Source organism: Squalius cephalus, assembly GCF_949319135.1.
Source record: "Squalius cephalus genome assembly, chromosome: 3".
Classification (NCBI taxonomy): Eukaryota; Metazoa; Chordata; class Actinopteri; order Cypriniformes; family Leuciscidae; genus Squalius; species Squalius cephalus.
The window spans coordinates 6,874,402-6,894,229 of NC_137124.1; the positions used below are offsets into that span (position 1 = coordinate 6,874,402).

Below are 19,828 nucleotides of genomic sequence, written 5' to 3' on the forward strand. Positions count from 1 at the left end.
TTCTTCAGTTGATGTGATGGACTCGTCCTCTAAAGCTCCTGCTGACGGCAGCAAGCTCCTCAACTCTTCACACAAATGGAGGTTTCGATCTCTGCACCGCATTACTGGCTGAATGCAGTCATTCTGTCTGCCACACATGTCCTCTTCTTCTGAGCAGGACGATTACTCTTCCATCCAGAAAACCAAGACTGATGCTTCTTCCTCAACTTCAGTCCACAGATCATTGAGGAGCAAGAAGAGGCATTTGAGGCTTTAACCCAGGAGAAAGAAGCAACCAGAGGTTAGAGAATATCAAGGTTTTATACTGTGTAATGCATGTGTAACAGGTCAAAGAATGACAAATATTTCTGCAACCTTTCATTTTCTATATTCTATTGTTTGTGAGTTTATTTCACCAAAATATTGTATTGTTCAGTCATGTCATGGTAGCTTATAGGTATTGGGAGAGTTATGTGTTGTGTAAGTGCGCCCTCTATTGGATAGGAGCTAGAGTGATGGTCATACTGAATTTTCGCGTTATTTTCTCAGTCTGCATTCTACTTGACTGAGAGAGGTATGTGTTCACATCAGAGCAATGCAAACTTGAGATGTACCTGTTAAAACTTCAGTTTCAGTGCACATGGTAACTTGTATGTGTATTTTATGATGAGTGCACTTACATTTAAGCGAGATGTGTCGAGAACTTTGCTGTTTTGAGAGTTTGAGAAATTGCTAACATAGCTAACCTCTGTTTTGTTTAGCTGTATGTTAGCGATCGTCATTCTATCCTCTTGTGTTGTAGCCCACGTGTTTCAGTTGTCCTTTTTCTTATGTTAGGCTGATTTTGATCGCGGGTAGAATCCTGAACTTTTGCTCTCTTTGAAATTGAACAAGTAAATTGAACAGGTTAAGAATATAATGTGTTCATTTAAAAAGTTTTCTTGTTTTGATTAATGTTCAATAGCACTGAAAAGCCCAGATGTAAAGCATGTACATGTTACTGTATGTATGTATTAACCATTGAAACAATGGTTTATTTCATGTTGAATAATGTTAATGTAAGAGCTAAAAGCCCAGAGTTAATAACAGAGATAACACGCAATACGACACATACACATGATATACACGAGCCTAATGTGATATATATATTTTCCATAATAATTATTTTTTATTTTGTTGTCTGATTTTTGAATGTGATTAAATGTTTAGTCTGCATTTTGCTTGACTGAGAGAGGCTGATTCTGATCAAGGACAGGGCTCCAGACTAACTTTTTTTACTAGGAGATCTGTAGCCCCTGACTGAACATTTTAGGAGCGCAAGCAGACAATTAAGGGGCACACCTTAAATCAGCTTGCAATGCAATTATTCAAATTTCCCACAAAATAACTGTAATAGTGACAAATTCTTTAATAATAAATAGACTTAACGTACAGATATTACAATGTGCAGTTTTCATTTAAGTTCACAGGGCTCCAGACTAACATCTGAGGACAGCGGCACCTGAGCCACTGAGCTCTACAGAAAGGTAGCACTGGGGCTGACAATAAAGCACTAAGCTTAATTTAGGGTGTAGATGAAATTAACTTTAATTATTATCATTCATAATGTCTTAATATTAATTAAAAAGCAAAACGAGTGAGAAAAATTATATTAGGGAGTCAAAATAGCCAGTAAGCTATTATAGGTATTGTTTACAATGGTAATTTTTTTTTTTTTTTTTTTTTTTTTAAATAAACTTTTTTAAAAAAGAGTTTTCCTACATCTTTTTTTTTTTTTTTTTTAGGACAATCTTTGAAGGATGAACAAAAAATGTCTTGGTCATCACATTAAAAATAACATTTATATACAACCCCAAATCAGAAAAAGTTGGGACACTGTACAAATTGTGAGTAAAAAAGGAATGGAATAATTTACAAATCTCATAAACTTATATTTTATTCACAATAGAATATAGATAACATATCAAATGTTGAAAGTGAGACATTTTGAAATGTCATGCCAAATATTGGCTCATTTTGGATTTCATGAGAGCTACACATTCAAAAAAAGTTGGGACAGGTAGCAATAAGAGGCCGGAAAAGTTAAATGTACATATAAGGAACAGCTGGAGGACCAATTTGCAACTTATTAGGTCAATTGGCAACATGATTGGGTATAAAAAGAGCCTCTCAGAGAAGTCAAGATGGGCAGAGGATCACCAATTCCCCCAATGCTGTGGCGAAAAATAGTGGAGCAATATCAGAAAGGAGTTTCTCAGAGAAAAATTGCAAAGAGTTTGAAGTTATCATCATCTACAGAGCATAATATCATCCAAAGATTCAGAGAATCTGGAACAATCTCTGTGCGTAAGGGTCAAGGCCGGAAAACCATACTGGATGCCCGTGATCTTCGGCTCTTAGACGGCACTGCATCACATACAGGAATGCTACTGTAATGGAAATCACAGCATGGGCTCAGGAATACTTCCAGAAAACATTGTCGGTGAACACAATCCACCGTGCCATTCGCCGTTGCCAGCTAAAACTCTATAGGTCTAAAAAGAAGCCATATCTAAACAGGATCCAGAAGCGCAGGCGTTTTCTCTGGGCCAAGGCTCATTAAAAATGGACTGTAGAAAACTGTTCTGTGGTCAGACGAATCAAAATTTGAAGTTCTTTTTGGAAAACTGGGACGCCATGTCATCCAGACTAAAGAGGACAAGGACAACCCAAGTTGTTATCAGCGCTCAGTTCAGAAGCCTGCATCTCTGATGGTATGGGGTTGCATGAGTCCGTGTGGCATGGGCAGCTTACACATCTGGAAAGGCACCATCAATGCTGAAAGGTATATCCAAGTTCTAGAACAACATATGCTCCCATCCAGACGTCGTCTCTTTCAGGGAAGACCTTGCATTTTCCAACATGACAATGCCAGACCATATACTGCATCAATTACAATATCATGGCTGCGTAGAAGAAGGATCCGGGTACTGAAATGGCCAGCCTGCAGTCCAGATCTTTCACCCATAGAAAACATTTGGTGCATCATAAAGAGGAAGATGCGGCAAAGAAGACCTAAGACAGTTGAGCAACTAGAAGCCTGTATTAGACAAGAATGGGACAACATTCCTATTCCTAAACTTGAGCAACTTGTCTCCTCAGTCCCCAGACGTTTGCAGACTGTTATAAAAAGAAGAGGGGATGCCACACAGTGGTAAACATGGCCTTGTCCCAACTTTTTTGAGATGTGTTGATGCCATGAAATTTAAAATCAACTTATTTCTCCCTTAAAATGATACATTTTCTCAGTTTAAACATTTGATATGTCATCTATGTTGTATTTTGAATAATATATTGAAATTTGAAACTTCCACATCATTGCATTCTGTTTTTATTCACAATTTGTACAGTGTCCCAACTTTTTCTGATTTGGGGTTGTATGATATTATAGTTTTGAAGTGCTGGAAAAAGATGTGTAGTACTTGTAAGCGTTTGACTATTTCTGTCACAATACCATATGGTTAGAGTTACTACATTAGCCTAAATCCATGGTGAATGTTGCTGATTCGTGGACTGAAAGCCTTCTGTAAGTGTTTCTCCTGGTTTCCACGTCAGCGCTGTTTGATCTGATATCTATGGTTTAGAACAGAGAACTCTGCGCCCGAACTCTGTTTCTCACTGGATCTCGCAGCGATGGTGTTATTAATTCTGAGGCGAATTCAATGGATTTCTTCACTGGATCTCCAGAGTCTGGATCTCCTATAACAGTGCCGCGAGATCGGCCCGTGACTGGCAAGTTAGGAGCGCTGCGCTGCTGTTGTTGGAACATTTCTCCAGACGATGCTGGTCAAGATGCTTTGGGAAAAATATGTAAAATAACTAAGAATAACAATGTGCCATACATTACATAACATTTTGTGCAACAGTCCAGTGTGTTTATGATAATAGTTTAACATAATATGCTACCAAGTAAAAGTTTGCAGCATAATGAACTGTTGTTGTACAGCTAAAATAACTGGAGGTGAATGACACTGGAAGCCTTGCACATTCAAGTTACAAAATGATTGTGCCCACTCTCATGTTAAAAACATGGTTGATAATATTAATGTAGGGACCACAAAATGCACAAATCAAAACTCTTCTTAGTCTAGATATGAACTCAACACTCTCTGTTGGTTCTGAAGTGCATAACTAAACATGAGTTGGTCCATCACGTCTGATCATATGAAGGTCTCTGCAGGGTCTCGGTCCTTCATGTCCTCCATCACAAGCTGAAGGATCAACTGTAGGTTTCTGAGGAGTCGACACTGCTCTGCATTGATGGTTCGGCTGTTTGTCAAACATTTATGGAATGGCCAGAGGACAGATGCCCTGTTCATATTAATGCATGAACATGAACACTGCAAAACGTTTGATTGTGTTTTAATGTCACAGTGTTTTCACTGTTTTGCATATTATAACTGAGCCATGTTTGGTAGCGTTTTGTTGTGCATGTCAGTGTGCACTAGGTTTAGATTCGTGAAAGCTGTGGAAACTGTAATAAGCAATACAGTGTTATTTTGAAGACTAACCTGGAAAGAGAAGCAGTAACAAATATTTTACCCAACTGCTCTAAGTATTATTTCACTGCTTGGTGGTTGTATTCTTTGGATATTGTAGATAGAAATGATGTAACGGCACTGATTTACTCTACAAGATAGCTTCAGGAAAAAATGTCCCTTTCTTTACCATGTTTCAAGAAGTGTTTTCTTTTCTTGATGTGTGCTCTTCAACAGAGAGCCATGCAGAGTCCAACAGAAACAGCACAGCAGGCCTTCAGACATTTCTCCAGACCAAATTGAGGGAAAAGAATAGAGTTGCAGTGTCACACCAAAGCAGAGACAGCAATTCATGATAGATAGAGACTGACCGGTGTTGTAAAGTTTTCTTTCATCGAAGCAGAGACCAGGAGACAGTTGGGATCGCGTTCAACAGAAGTTATTCTTTATTGAGAACTCAGCTGTACGTGGCTGCAGGAATCCAACATAATCTAAAGTATATAAATTTACATGGTGTCTTATAGGCATTTTAGGAGGAGGGACTTTTGAAGGTGGAGATCAATCAAGACAAAGCATAGGCATGATATGATCAATCAAGTCAAAACCAGTTTGGCAGGTTATCCGGCTTGCTCAAGAGAGACAGAACTAATCAGCATAAAACTATTATTCAAATGATCCAATCAGCCTGACGGTATCACCCATACCTTCACATGATCACAGAGACAAAAGCACAGCTGTACATTGAGCTTACTGGGCAGGACAAAGGGTGAGGGTGAGAGTCTCAGGAATTGACTCATTTAGAGAACAACACTGGAAGGAATCTCTTGATATACTCATCATAACCGCTGCTAAACTTTCTCAGTCTATATTGGAAACTAAATTAAACATTTAATAAAATATGTAATCCAACACCGGCTACTTGTTGTTTTATGTCAAAAGGTATTTAATCCCATAATATTAAAAAGTTTTTTCATTTTTCAACATGCAGTCCTCACTTGTATTTAGTCTCCGGCTTTGGGATAAAAATATTCCTCCACTGTTGTGAGCAGCGGATGGTGCATGACCAACACAATCTCCTAGTACTGCGTATCTATTGCATGCAATGTATTTGTTGTGCTATTTATACGCAGAAATTACTTGCATAATGATACACACTGTCAACACAGTTTTGAACAACTGAAAAGCAATAGAAGCAATTTCACAGAATCGTTGTTCAACGCTGATGATATCTGAAATCAACTCACAAACACACCCCTCCCTTCATTGCTTTACCCTCAAAATGAACAAACACACAATACAAGAGTGGATGTCTCTTTATCATACTGAAACAAAGCAAAATAATGTTTGCGAAAAAATAAAGTGAGGTTGAACGAACAAGGAAGCATAAAAAAATGAACATGCAACACAAAGGCCATGAGTTGCTTGTATATCTCGTGTGCACTGTAAGTGCCACTCTAGTACAACGCTAAATGAGACACAACAAAATAAAACAGGACTGCACAATCCACAAAGGAATGGAATTAACTGAACGGCAGTCAGGCTGAGGATACTTTTCTGAACCTGTGTTTATGGTCCACTGAAAAGCAAGATCAAGCCAGCTGTTTTCCTTTTACATGTCTTTTTTAAGTGAGGCATGATGGCATTTCTTCCAGCATGTGTTTGATCAGGACTCTTGTCTTTCCACATGTGGTCCAGTGCTTCTTAACCATGCTGTCCACTAGGGGTCCTCAGCACACTTCGAAGAGGGCCTCCAGATGACTTAAAATGATTTAAATAACAGAACAAGCATTAAAATAATTGAAAACCAATTAGAAATCTAAATATTTCTTATTGGCAATTTTTTTTTTTTTACCCCTTCAACAACTGGGTATATGAGGTGGCTCATTTATAAAAGTCAGTTTTTTTTAATAGTCATGAGTCATGAAGCAAGGCAAGTCATGAAAAATAATAAAATCAAATAACTTTTATGAATACACATAAATCCTTATCCAGTAAATTCCCACAGACAGTGAGATAATGAACCTTTCTCCTCTTTACACTGAATTTACAATGCATAAAAAAATAAACTCCAAAAAATGCATTTTACCCTCAATACACTATATAGCAAAAGAAGTTTATTTTCTCCTCTGTCCTACTTTTCTCTCCTGGAATTAAAGAACTTTAAAAGCAACAAACGAAACATCCATGGTTTCCTCGTCTAGCAGAATCTGATGATTCATTTAATGGCTCGAATAGTTTGCTGATTGGATGTTAAAGATGCCAAATATCCTCAAGAATGGAATATTATTTTATTGACAACATCCTGTTGACTGTGAGTTTATAATGCACTGCAAAGTAAAATAAAAACAAGATTTCAATGATTTTTTAGTAGTATCTGTTTTTATACAGTTTAGTCCCAGAAAACACACTGACTTTTAAAATATGGTCATTGTTTTTGTTCATAAGAATAACAACAATCTAAGTCAAATTTTCAAAATTTTAACAAATGTGAAAAACTCGTAAAGATAATCATATGTATATCTTTATTTCTCACTTCATTAATTAACTGCAGCAAAAAACAAAACAAAAAAAAATCACAATTAACTGCAGCAAAAAAAAAAAACACTTCATTAATTAACTGCAGCAAAAAAACACTTCATTAATTAACTGCAGCAAAAAAAAATCACTTCATTAACTGCAGCAAAAAAAATCACTTCATTAACTGCAGCAAAAAAAATCACTTCATTAACTGCAGCAAAAAAATCACTTCATTAACTGCAGCAAAAAAAACACTTAATTAATTAACTGCAGCAAAAAAAAAAAAAATCACTTCATCAACTGCAGCAAAAAACACTTAATTAATTAACTGCAGCAAAAAAAATCACTTCATTAACTGCAGCAAAAAAAAAACACTTCATTAATTAACTGCAGCAAAAAAAATCACTTCATTAACTGCAGCAAAAAAACACTTAATTAATTAACTGCAGCAAAAAAAATCACTTCATTAACTGCAGCAAAAAAACACTTAATTAATTAACTGCAGCAAAAAAAAATCACTTCATTAACTGCAGCAAAAAAAATCACTTCATTAATTAACTGCAGCAAAAAAACACTTCATTAATTAACTGCAGCAAAAAAAAAATCACTTCATTAACTGCAGCAAAAAAAATCACTTCATTAACTGCAGCAAAAAAAAAATCACTTCATTAACTGCAGCAAAAAAAAAAAACACTTCATTAATTAACTGCAGCAAAAAAAAAAACACTTCATTAATTAACTGCAGCAAAAAAAAAACACTTCATTAATTAAATGCAGCAAAAAAAATCACTTCATTAATTAAATGCAGCAAAAAAAAATCACCATTAATTAACTGCAGCAAAAAAAGAAAAAAGTATGAAACAAATAAAAAAAAAACACTTCATTAATTAACTGCAGCAAAAAAAATCACTTCATTAACTGCAGCAAAAAAACACTTAATTAATTAACTGCAGCAAAAAAAATCACTTCATTAACTGCAGCAAAAAAAACACTTAATTAATTAACTGCAGCAAAAAAAAATCACTTCATTAACTGCAGCAAAAAAAATCACTTCATTAACTGCAGCAAAAAAAATCACTTCATTAACTGCAGCAAAAAAAAAAACACTTCATTAACTGCAGCAAAAAAAAAAAACACTTCATTAATTAACTGCAGCAAAAAAAAAACACTTCATTAATTAAATGCAGCAAAAAAAATCACTTCATTAATTAAATGCAGCAAAAAAAAATCACCATTAATTAACTGCAGCAAAAAAAGAAAAAAGTATGAAACAAATAAAAAAAAAACACTTCATTAATTAACTGCAGCAAAAAAAATTCACTTCATTAATTAAATGCAGCAAAAAAAAATCACTTCATTAATTAACTGCAGCAAAAAAAATTCACTTCATTAATTAAATGCAGCAAAAAAAAAATCACTTCATTAATTAACTGCAGCAAAAAAACACACTTCATTAACTGCAGCAAAATAACACGTCATTAACTGCAGCAAAAAAACACACTTCATTAATTAACTGCAGCAAAAAAAAAAAGAAAAAAGTATGAAACAAATAAAAGAAAGAATGAAAGAACAGCATTTATGAAGGATTAAGAAAAATATTATTGTCTTTGCAAAAACAGGCCCTATTAGAGAAGACAGGTAACGTGTTAAACATAAATGGCCAATTGTAATAATAATGAACTATTTTATAGAGCGACTTTAAAAGCAGCTTCTCAAAGCGCTGTACAGAAAAAAAGTAACACACTGCACAATAAATACAAAATAAAAGTCAAAATCAACAAATGCTATCAACAAAAACTTTACGATGGCTATGGCACTCTTTCAAATTAAAAGTCCATAATAGGCTTTCGGAATCAAGGCTTTTTAATTTGAAAGAGTGCCATGGTCATCCTAAAATCTTCTTTGATGGACTATTACAAACTCTATAGAGCACCTTAACTCTACACGTTTCCCTGAGATACGCTCTCTTCTATTGGACTTTGTTTTGAAGATCAAAAAATGCTAGTTTAAAAAAAATATGTCTTGAGTTGAGCTTTAAAGATGTCGTAGGTCTGAGTGGTGAACGAATTAGACCGTGAGGAGTCTGTGATTCGGGGTGTAAGGGGTTAACAGTGCAGATAAATAATGAGCCAAGCCATGTAATGCCAGCATCATCATTTTAAAACAACACTGAACCTGAGCGAGAGCCAAAACAGGAGTAATGCGGTTGCATGTCCTGGTCCCAGTCCGGATCCTGGCGGAAGAGTTTTGTACTGGAGCTTATTAAATGTGGATTTAGAAACGTTGGCTAAAAAGGTGTTACAGTAATCTATACGAGAAACAATTTGCATAGTGCACAATCTGGCTATATTTCTGAGATGAAAAATATGTACAAAACAATCGAATGTAAGACTGCCATCAAAAATTGAGAAAATGGCATCACTAGAGAAAATGTTTTACATTTGCTTATATAATATGTGTGCAGATAATATAGTGCAATTCTCTTTCATTCAGGCATGAGCAGTTGACTCTGAGATTTCTTCTGCTGGTGTTTTTCTCTTGCCGTCTGTTTTCTTCACTGCTCTCAGTGACCTTTAAAAAGAGAACGCAGTTTGATGAATTATCCAGGTAATGTGGACGATAAAAAGCTCTGATTTGAGCTCATGCTGTTGATGATTTACAATTTTAAGATCACAATGAACCTGATCCTCATAAATAACTGAACGGAATCACTAAAACCAGATTTATATTCTACATGAAAGTGCAATTGTGAACTTCTTGTCAGTGACTGTAAAATCCTTGTAAGAAAAATCTTACGTGTTTTATTGGTTTTGTGAGCTTTCTTCCTTAAAACTTGAGCATACGTTGCATCACCGACTCCAGCATCAGCTCCTGAAGAACACAGATGTTGATGAGATTTTCACACTTCCTCAATAATCCACATGACTTTATGAATCATTCTGATCTGTTGATGTTTAATAGTTCAACTTTAACAGTGATGAAGCTTGACTCTGTTTCTCTCACCTCTATCTGTGTTGTTCTTCAGTTCAGAGTATAAAGTGTCTCCAGACTCGCTGCTCTTCCCTGACAGTGAACAAGAGAAACAGAGAATAAACACACGCTTTACATCTGCAACTACAATAATAACTGATAATCCATGATTATATCAAGAGAGAACAGAACCTCTCGAACCACAATGAACGTTTATTAGCAGGTGCTGTTTAAATATTGTATATTATTTTATATATTTTATTTTCACATGATCTGTAGCCTGTTAAAGACAATATTTCAGAGCATCTCTTCATTACCTCTTTGATTCTCCTTGGATTTCATTTCAATCAGAACATCAGCAAGTCCAGCGCCTGTCGTGAAGAACACCAGATTATCTGACTCTTATTATCAGTCTTATTCATTACAGTAAATGTGTGATTGTTGAGACTGTTGTTACATTTCCAAAATGAAGGTCTTTATCAGTTCTGTTAATGATAGTAAATATTTATCTTTGCCTGATAATATAGAAGCATTATATATTATATCTAGTTAAAGCTGCAGTCTGCAGTTTTTTCTCTTTGTCTCTATCTCTGTTCGAAATCTGCAATTGCAATTATTCGTGGAATTATCAACTTTACGTGCGTTGTGCCTCGGCATGGCACAGCGCGGATGAATCCAATGTTTTGAGGAGAATATGCGGCTGTCAATCACCGCGCCGGTGTGGATACTGTCATTCGCAATCACAGATTCTACTTTTTTGGAAGTATGACCAACATCTGAACCACGTCTGAACAAGCAAGTAAAATCCACTTTTGTTCTGACCAACTAATGTTAAGGGGAAAAAAGCATTGCAGTAAATCGCGCCGATTAAATCTAACGATCGCTTATCATATCATGTCAAACTGTGCAAATTATACTTTGTTCTCAAATTGTTAATGTTAATATCAGCATTGCGTGACTACATTTAATGCCCTTCCGATATTTGTCCTTGTTTTCGCATGGGCCGGTTGCAGTCTCTTTTTTTCTCCGAAGTCTTTCGCGTTTTACAACGGGTGAATCTCTAGTTGTCACTGGTGATTGTCGTTTGAACCTTTCTGGATCCGTCATCAAATTGATAAGTTTAATTATATATCAAGTGCTGTGAGAAAAGGCTATAAATCTCCTCCTCCAGCATCCTCACACACAATATAGCCTACTAGCCGAGACTCTTCTTTATGTGATCAGATGTGACGTAATGACGCAAAGACATGCTCGAATTTCCCGCGGAAATCCACCAGAACCACTGGAGTTAAAAACACTATTACAAGCTTAACATTCTGAATCGAGCTAAGGCGAGCAGAGAGTTTTGAACACTGGCTGGTTATGTACTTGCTCAAAAATGTATTTTGGATATTTTTTAACCCAAAAAAGCTACGGACTGCAGCTTTAAATGTGATGATTCACTCAGACAGTTGAGTTTACATACAGTTTGTTGAGAGTTTACTTTTGCTCTTGCCTTTCTTCTTGTCCTGTATATTGATCTGTGTGTAAGTCAAATCGCTGGGTCCTGCAGTATTAATATCTAATACAGAACAGAAAATAAATCAGATTATTCAGAACATGCTGGAAATATGCTGTACTTCAGGAAAAACAGGATCTCACCTTTGCTTTTGCTTTTCTTTACTTTTCCTCCGACTTCTGAGTACATCACATTATTTGACTCTGCCATGGTATCGTCTAGAAAAATAGTTAATTCATGAAAATATTTATTCATATTTTATGCAATATAATCCTCTTTGATTCTCCTTAGATTTCATTTCAATCAGAACATCAGCAAGTCCAGCGCCTGTCATGAGGAACACCAGCTCGATTATCTGACTCTTATTATCAGTCTTATTCACTACAGTAAATGTGTGATTGTTGAGACTGTTGTTACATTTCCAAAATGAAGGTCTTTATCAGTTCTGTTAATGATTGTAAATGGTTCTCTTTTCCTGATAACATAGAGGCATTATATATTATATCTAGTTAAATGTGATGATTCATTCAGACAGTTGTGTTTAGATGCAGTTTGTTGAGAGTTTACCTTTGCCCTTGCCTTTCTTTTTGTCCTGTATATTGATCTGTGCGTAAGTCAAATCACTGGGTCCTGCAGTATTAATATCTAATACAGAACAGGAAATAAATCAGATTATTCAGAACATGCTGGAAATATGCCGTACTTCAGGAAAAACAGGATCTCACCTTTGATTTTGCTTTTCTTTACTTTTGTTCTCACTTCTGAGTACATCACATTATTTGACTTTGCCATGGTATCGTCTAAAAAAAAAAGTTAATTCATGAAAATATTTATTCATATTTTATGCAAAATAAAAACAGACACTGTCAATGTTATTGGTTAATGACTCTATTGAAGAAGGTTTTTAACCTTTATCCACAAATTTGTTTTTCTTAACAGTGACCTCTGAATATGTGACGTCTTCCAGCGGCTCTAAAACAAACAAGTCAAGCCGACATGAATGATATTTGTTGATTTTAAATTATAAGTGTTTATATAAAGTTTAATACTCCACCTTTGTCTCTCTTATTCGCTGGCATCACATCATCATAAATGTGATCAGAATCTGCTTGACAGCAAACATTTTGAAGACAAAAGGTAAAATCAGTCTTGAACAAAACATTTAAAAAAAAAAAAAATACATAAAGCTTAAAGGGATAGTTCAAAAAGATATTTTGATGAATGTTCTTTCTCCAAGCAACATCGGACCACTTTTAATGCACGGGAAAAACAGACATTTTTCAAAACATCTTCTTTTGTGTTCAACAGCATGAAAATCATACAGGTTTGTAATGACATAAAAGTAAATGATGGCAGAATTCATTTTTGTGTGTGAACTATCCCTAAATCATTTGTTATTGCGTCTGACCAGACTGCAGAGGAGAGTTTAACGCTTGAGATTCTCCAGATGGATTCGGGACTGATGTCTGTTGAATGTTACAGTGCTGATCTACAATAGAGACAGAGATCATTATGGTCACTGTAAGAGTTTTGTCACTCACATATAATCTGATTACATGCATTAACTGCTCATTTATTAATAAACATGCAGTGACTATCTAGGCTTCAGAAACTGTATCTTCCATTTGTTGATGTTCATGTGGTTTAATAATTCATAACATGTGATGAACTGCTCCACACCTTTCTTGTGTTTGTGTCTCCACAGCAGAACCAGTGAGATGAAGAACAACAAGCAAACACTCAATCCTACAGACACACCAATGACCAGAAGAGAAGATGAAGCTGTTGAGACTGAAGAACATGACAAACACACAGATCTGTCCGTGAGTGACGTGATCCTGTATGATCATATTACAATAATATCATCACTGATCGTCACTGACCTCTGACTGAGATCCAGCTGTGGAGTGACGGTCCTCTCTCTGTTTTACAGTAGTAGAAACCCTCATGTGACTTTGAGACAGTAGTGATGCTCATCTCTCCTGTCGTCTGATTCTGGATCAGTGATCCGTCTTTATAGAAATCAGCGCTGAGGATCGAGGAGTTTGTAGATCGATGTAAACAGTGTAGAGTCAGAGTCTTTCCCTCAATCACAGGATCAACAGAACTCGCCAGAATCACCTCACCATCTACAAACACAAGAAAAGTGTGTTTAATACTGTAAATATTAAGAATACATAAGAAAAACATTTTATATTATGAATTGTACTTTATACCTCTCAAGCTTTTTTAATGGCGACACTTCTAAATTGAAAGTTAGACTCTCTCATGCTTTTTTATACTAGTGTCGTGTAGTCTAATCTGATCTCATGAGAAAACGTCTCAGTTATGTATGTAACCTTCGTTCCCTGAAGAAGGGAATGGAGATATATGTGGAATCAGAAACAGAAACAAGTCCAGAGAAATTTCATGTCGCCACATTTTTAGCGGACTTTGCCTTTCCGGTGAATATGAACGGTGCATGCGTTTGGGCCATGAGTGACTGAGCAGAGCGTGCAACACACACACACATGGGGGTTGCAGAACACACTGCGAACACAGACCAGAGAGCACAGCGCACGCACACAGCGGAACACGCTTCGAAATTGTGCATCTTCCGAAGTGAAGCCGCTCGCAAACTCACCAAACATGCTGAGCCAGAGTGAAACCTGATTGCTGAACACAGAGGGGAGGGGCGGGGCGGCATATTTTCGGCCTTTTTTCTCTTTCGGCCCAAAAACGAAAATGCCATTTTTGGCCGATAATTTACGGCAGCCGAAATGTCGGTGCATCCCTAATAATGAGCAGCAGGTGTGTTGCATCTTTGTTTTTCCGCTGAGGAGCCGAGTTTAGTGACGACTGCACAGCGGAGGTACAGCAACCGTGGTGACAGGACATACGTCTCCATTCTCTCCTTCAGGGAACGAGGGTTACATACATAAACGAGATTCACTTTCAGTCGGTCACGTTCCCTTATCCGTCAGAACTGGCTGACGAATTGGGGATATCTACCAACACGTCACTTTCGCTGGCCCTTCCAGCGCTCTGCTCGAGTCTTCTGGTCCGTGCCCAAATGTTGGAGCATGAGATCAGGGCTCAAGCAGAGAGGGTCAGTCACTGCTGTTCCGCAAGACCCACTCAGTGTGACTATTGGATAATGCGAACGCTGCAGAAACCATCCTGCCCGGAGGAAGGTGAAATGTGGGAGTTACACATATGGACTAGCCAAGCAGGGTAGTGCAACATATGGCAGTCTCTGGGGTGGTTCCAGCCTAATCCTAGGGGGAAAGAACACCAGCAGAGACGGCGGAGTGGACTCTATCGAGGGAAAGACACGGGCTAGCCGAAGTGGGTAGCCGTACCGTCGAAGAATACACGGTAAAACTTCTACTAACTAAGTAACTTTGCAGCTACATGTCAACTAACTGTCATTAGAGGATTAGTAGACTGTCTGCTTAGTATTTGCTAACACTTTTTGTTGGTCCCCCAACAGACATTCTACAGACTATAAGTAACTTGGCAACTATAAGTCAACTTATTCTCCTAAACCGAACCCTAACACCTAACCATAACCTAACAGTCTACTTACAGTCCACTACAGCCAACTAATACTCTAATGAGAGTTAGTTGGCGTAGTTGAAAAGTTACTTATAGTTTGTAGAATGTCTAAAGTGGACTAACCGAATACACATACGGGATCGCCGCAGGGATCACTACATATGGACACCCAGCCTAACACAGGTTCCACAATGCATTCGGGTGTTAGGCCTGGCATCAGACTCTCCACCACGTCTGACTGCCGGAGGTGACGGAGGAACTCAACAGGGTTAGCCATTTCTGGGTATCTCTACTGGAGCAAATAAACGCACATATCCGGCCCAGCGGGCAGGAGTGGCGTAGCAAGCCGACACTTAGAACGGGTCCCTTGCACTACAGCCCAGGAAAGCATGGCTGGCAACTCTGAATCTGATTCAGCATGAGCACACACACCATTACAATGGGAAGCTCAGCATAATCTTCATTTCCAAAGCATAACATCCCTCTCTCTGATACAGCGAGCAACATCTGATCCTCCCCTGGAGCCTCGAATAAAACACTAGGTCCCCCATGAGAAGGACCAGTAATCCCATCCGGAAGGCATATGAGACAGTGATCATGACTGTCAAACTTGACAACACACACACTGAGCGCTTAAACCTTTATGAGAAAGGTAAGACGAACAACATGCCGACGTGGTCATGCTCTCATGAGAGAACATAAACCACCCACAAACGCAGTCTCAGCATGCTTGCGATGCAATAGAGGAGTGAGGGACCAGAGCAGGTGGTCTCGTCGGGGAAGCCCTCACTGTGATCCTCAGGTCACCAAGGCTTATTAGCTGAAGTAGCCCTTGCCTGGTGCACCAGAAGAGGAACTAGATCGGGGAATAGGCGAAGGGACTCATTTAAGGTACCCGAGTCTCGACCGTGCATCTAGAGCACACAGTGATGCGCTGGGTTGCCGTGACATTAATTCTTTATTTCTTATTGGTTATTCACTGTCACATGAGCTCTTCTGCTCTCTTTATTATTTCCTATGGTGGATTGTTAGAGAGGGTGTGAAGGGGCGAGTAGCAAACTTTCTGTTGACAGTATTGCATCGGTTTGAATGTCTTATCATGTCTTCATATGCCTTACCAAAATAAAATCCAAAAAAGCGAAAGCAACCAATTAGCCACCAATTTGCCAAAATGTAAAATAGATACAAACTGTCATGAGAGTTTGTTGGTTGTTTATCAGATTTTTAACCACTGGCATAAAATCAGGTCAATTTTGCAGTTTAATCTGCCTATTTGGGAAGAGACTGTTTGATGAACGTGAAGTGCTTGATTGCTTTGCTTTTATGTGACATTTAAGGACAGGTTAATTTAACATCAAAAAGATACGTGTGGAAAAATGCATTCAAAATGTACAATGTCAATCTGTATCAGCTGTACAGAAAATATGAAAATGTATGTAGACTTTTTGTTCGAATTTAGATTAGAATGAGTGCAAATGTTTCAATTATAAACCGGACTCACCATGTACAGTGATGTTTCGAGGACGCCGTTTCTCTCCAGATTCAGACTCACACCAGTACACTCCAGTGTCAGATGTGCTGAGAGAGTCCATTACACATCCAGATCCTGTTTGATTTGCACAAGTTTGTGTGTCTTTGTCTGTGTATCTTCTCACTGTCCATCCAGCAGAGTTACTCTGATCCTCACAGCTCAGAGAGAGAGAGTCAGATGAGAAGTGTTGACTTCTGCTGGGCTTGATGACCAGAGACACTGAAGCAGAAACTCCTGAAAAGAGGAAAATCTCCATCAAAACTGACAGCACAGAGACTGCAGTGAAACACAGATCCGGATGAGCACAAGCATAAACCCTCACCAGTGATCCACAGTGTGTGTGAGCTGCTGTTGTGTGTGTAATAGGCTGGTCGTCCTCTCTCGGCTCTGCACGTATAAACTCCTGTGTGCTGTAGAGCAGCAGGACTGAGAGTGTAAGATCCTCCAGCTCCTCTGCTGCTGTCTGACAGATGATCATGATCTCTGAACCAGCTGAACGTCCAGCCTTTAGAGGAGCCTGAAACCTCACAGGTCAGAGTCACTGATTCTCCTTCAGTCAGCCACGGCTGTGGAGACACTCGCACTGATGCCTGAGCTTCAGCTGAACAAAACATCACGAGTTACAGAGCCGTAGAGAAACTGATGGAGAAGCTGATCACAACAAACACACACTCACCTGAGACAGTCAGTGTAACAGCATCACTGATGTTTGATTTCTGTGAGTCTGATCTCTCTCCTCTACAGCTGTAATTACCACTGTGAAAGAGATCGACACTGCTGATGTTCAACTCTTGTGTTGAGCACCGACTGACAGCATTTCTGTGTGTCTGTTTATCAGCTCCACTGGTGCAGCAGTTTTGTTCTGTACATCGATTGACAGTGTTTTTATATTGGTTGTTGGTTCCCTCTATTTCCCATCTGTATGTCCACTCAGTGTCTCCTCCCCACTTTATATCACATCTGAGAGTGACTGTTTCTCCTCTAAACACTCGTTCATCAGGTCGTACCGTCACCACAGCTTTAGGACTCACTGTACAAACACAGATTATTGCATTAGTTTCAGAAGTTGTGTAGATATTGTCTCTGATCTGTATTTGTTGCATCACACACTACAGTCTCTCTCACCTGTAACATTTACCCACAGTGCATCACTGTATTGTGTGTAATAGACTGGTTTCCCTCTTCCAGCTCTACACCTGTACTGGCCTCCATCAGACACTGAATCAATCTTCAGGCTGTAGTTTGCTTCTGTCTTCTCTGTCTCAGGGTTCAGTGTGTGATTGTACCAGTAAGAGTCCCAGTTTCCAGTGGACGGATCCATGCGACAGGTCAAAGTCACTGTGTTTCCAGTCAGTGCAGCTCCTGCAGGATCTGATGTGAGTTCAGGCTTCGGCTTTAGATCTGCAGGAGAACAACAACAGATTCAGATCCTCGAGAGTCAGAGTTCAACTGCGTTACACAAATCATTGAGTTTTTGTCTGCAACAGAGGAGAATAAGTGCTGAAATATGGATTTTATAGTAGCATTAAACAGATATGAATATGATCTACATTAAAAAAAAATTGTTCAGTTTTGTTCTAATGAAGAAAGACAAACAGATTTTGCAGAAAGAGAGGGTATGCGAGATTAAATTGTGACCATTTTCATTTTCAGGTGAGATAATGTTGAAACTTTTGTGTGAGTGTCAGATAAAATACATCTTAAATCTATTATTTAAGTAACTGTAAATCATAATCAGGTACAAAACTATGGAGGACCAGGAGTGCCACTTACAAATAAAATGAAGAATCAATTTATCAATTTAATATTTCAAACATAAAAATGTATATAAATAAATCACTTTTAAATGGACAAATTAATATACATTTTTAAAGTTGTTTATTTGATTCATGTTTTTAATAAAACCATAAATCAATAAAAGAAAAATGTATGAATAAATAGACAAATTTAAAATTGTTTATTTAATTCATGTTTTTAAACGTAGATTAATAAAATAATAAAAAGAAAAAATGCATTAATAAATCATTTTAAATGCACATGTTAAATCGCTTTTTAAAAAAGCATTTGGCAAACCTTTTCTCTCTCTATTTGCCAAAAAGCTTGTCTTTATCCATTTGTCAATCGAGTTAAAAAATGCCATTGGACAGTACACACGTGGGAGCAACCAATCAGCTTTCGCCTCAATTGGAGCGCCAAACCGTCTCCCACTTGTAAATGTAACACGCACTGTCATTGGACAGTTAGAGAAATTATACATCATTACAGCGGGAGTTAGAAGACGGTTCGAGCGACGCAAAAAATGTCAGGTGAATCTGAACATGTTTGGAGAGGGATTGTGGATGATTTGTGAATGAAACTTATAATGAAACTTAAAGGGGGGGTGAAATGCTATTTCATGCATACTGAGTTTTTTTACACTGGTAAAGAGTTGGATTCCCATGCTAAACATGGACAAAGTTTCAAAAACTAAGTTGTACGTTTGAAGGAGTATTTTTGTTCCAAAAATACTCCTTCCGGTTTGTCACAAGTTTCGGAAAGTTTTTTTCGAGTATGGCTCTGTCTTACGTAAGATAGGGCGGAATTTCCTTATATGGGTCCTAAGGGCACTTCTCCGGTAAGATCGCGGCCGCGCGCGCACTCTTAAGCCTGTTTTATGCTTCTGCGTCGAGTCGACGGCGTACCTCCGCGGACCCCTCTGCGTCGACGCGAACCCCTCCGCCGTAGCTCGACGTGCACCTCCAAAAAATTGTAACTACGCGTCAAGGCGACGCAGACCACAAGGGCTGTGATTGGTCAGATTATACATCATTTCCGGAGTGTAGTTTTTCCGGTTTCCCCCTCCCGCTATAGCGCCATTTTTAAAGTGACCACTGCACTGTTTGTGTTCAACGATGGATCAAGTTGAGGAACGTTTGATCGAGGAAGTACGAAAGTACGACCATCTGTACAATTCCTCTTCAGCACACTACAAAGACTGCCAGATGGCAAACAATTCATGGAAAGAGATTGCTCAAAATGTTGGCTTGGACGTCACCGACTGCATGAAGCGGTGGAAAAACCTGCGAGACAGATTTGTCCGTCTCCGCAAAAAGCTGGCGCCAAGAAGCGGTGATCCAGGCGGCAAAAAGGTGCCTGCATTTTACCACTTTCTGTCCTGGCTGGCACCCCATGTCAAACACCGAGAAACCGAGTCGAATTTCGAACCTAAGGTAAATATAAGTTTGTTGTTGTACCTCTTTTTGTGTGTGCTAACGTTACTAAGCTAGCTAGCTAACAGGT

General features: G+C 38.2%; 2 protein-coding genes and 1 long non-coding RNA gene across 3 annotated transcripts in view; 2 read left to right on the forward strand and 1 right to left on the reverse strand.

Moving 5' to 3' along the window:
* Nucleotides 1–19,828, forward strand: part of LOC307156321 (immunoglobulin superfamily member 1-like) — a gene marked incomplete at its 5' end in the record, with an annotated part of 516,462 nt that overhangs the window by 98,793 nt on the left and 397,841 nt on the right. The window lies entirely within an intron of this gene.
* LOC307155432 lies at nucleotides 5,407–13,493 on the forward strand. The gene is made up of 3 exons (XR_013820510.1): nucleotides 5,407–5,435; nucleotides 13,187–13,304; nucleotides 13,415–13,493. It is a non-coding gene; the product is annotated as an uncharacterized lncRNA (long non-coding RNA).
* LOC307155385 (basement membrane-specific heparan sulfate proteoglycan core protein-like) overlaps nucleotides 8,481–19,828 on the reverse strand; it is a 225,705-nt gene continuing 214,357 nt past the window's right edge. Inside the window, exons 13-29 of the mRNA XM_079865981.1 lie at nucleotides 17,675–17,950; nucleotides 17,226–17,579; nucleotides 16,872–17,150; nucleotides 16,520–16,783; nucleotides 13,365–13,610; nucleotides 13,162–13,272; nucleotides 12,890–12,970; nucleotides 12,536–12,586; nucleotides 12,391–12,453; nucleotides 12,207–12,281; nucleotides 12,049–12,126; nucleotides 11,625–11,699; nucleotides 11,467–11,544; nucleotides 10,301–10,354; nucleotides 10,017–10,076; nucleotides 9,810–9,884; nucleotides 8,481–9,584 (exon numbers count right to left, since the gene is read on the reverse strand). Coding sequence (XP_079722107.1) covers nucleotides 9,577–9,584; nucleotides 9,810–9,884; nucleotides 10,017–10,076; nucleotides 10,301–10,354; nucleotides 11,467–11,544; nucleotides 11,625–11,699; nucleotides 12,049–12,126; nucleotides 12,207–12,281; nucleotides 12,391–12,453; nucleotides 12,536–12,586; nucleotides 12,890–12,970; nucleotides 13,162–13,272; nucleotides 13,365–13,610; nucleotides 16,520–16,783; nucleotides 16,872–17,150; nucleotides 17,226–17,579; nucleotides 17,675–17,950 — 2,228 coding nt within the window. The 3' untranslated portion in view covers nucleotides 8,481–9,576. The remainder of the gene's footprint in view (nucleotides 9,585–9,809; nucleotides 9,885–10,016; nucleotides 10,077–10,300; nucleotides 10,355–11,466; nucleotides 11,545–11,624; nucleotides 11,700–12,048; nucleotides 12,127–12,206; nucleotides 12,282–12,390; nucleotides 12,454–12,535; nucleotides 12,587–12,889; nucleotides 12,971–13,161; nucleotides 13,273–13,364; nucleotides 13,611–16,519; nucleotides 16,784–16,871; nucleotides 17,151–17,225; nucleotides 17,580–17,674; nucleotides 17,951–19,828) is intronic.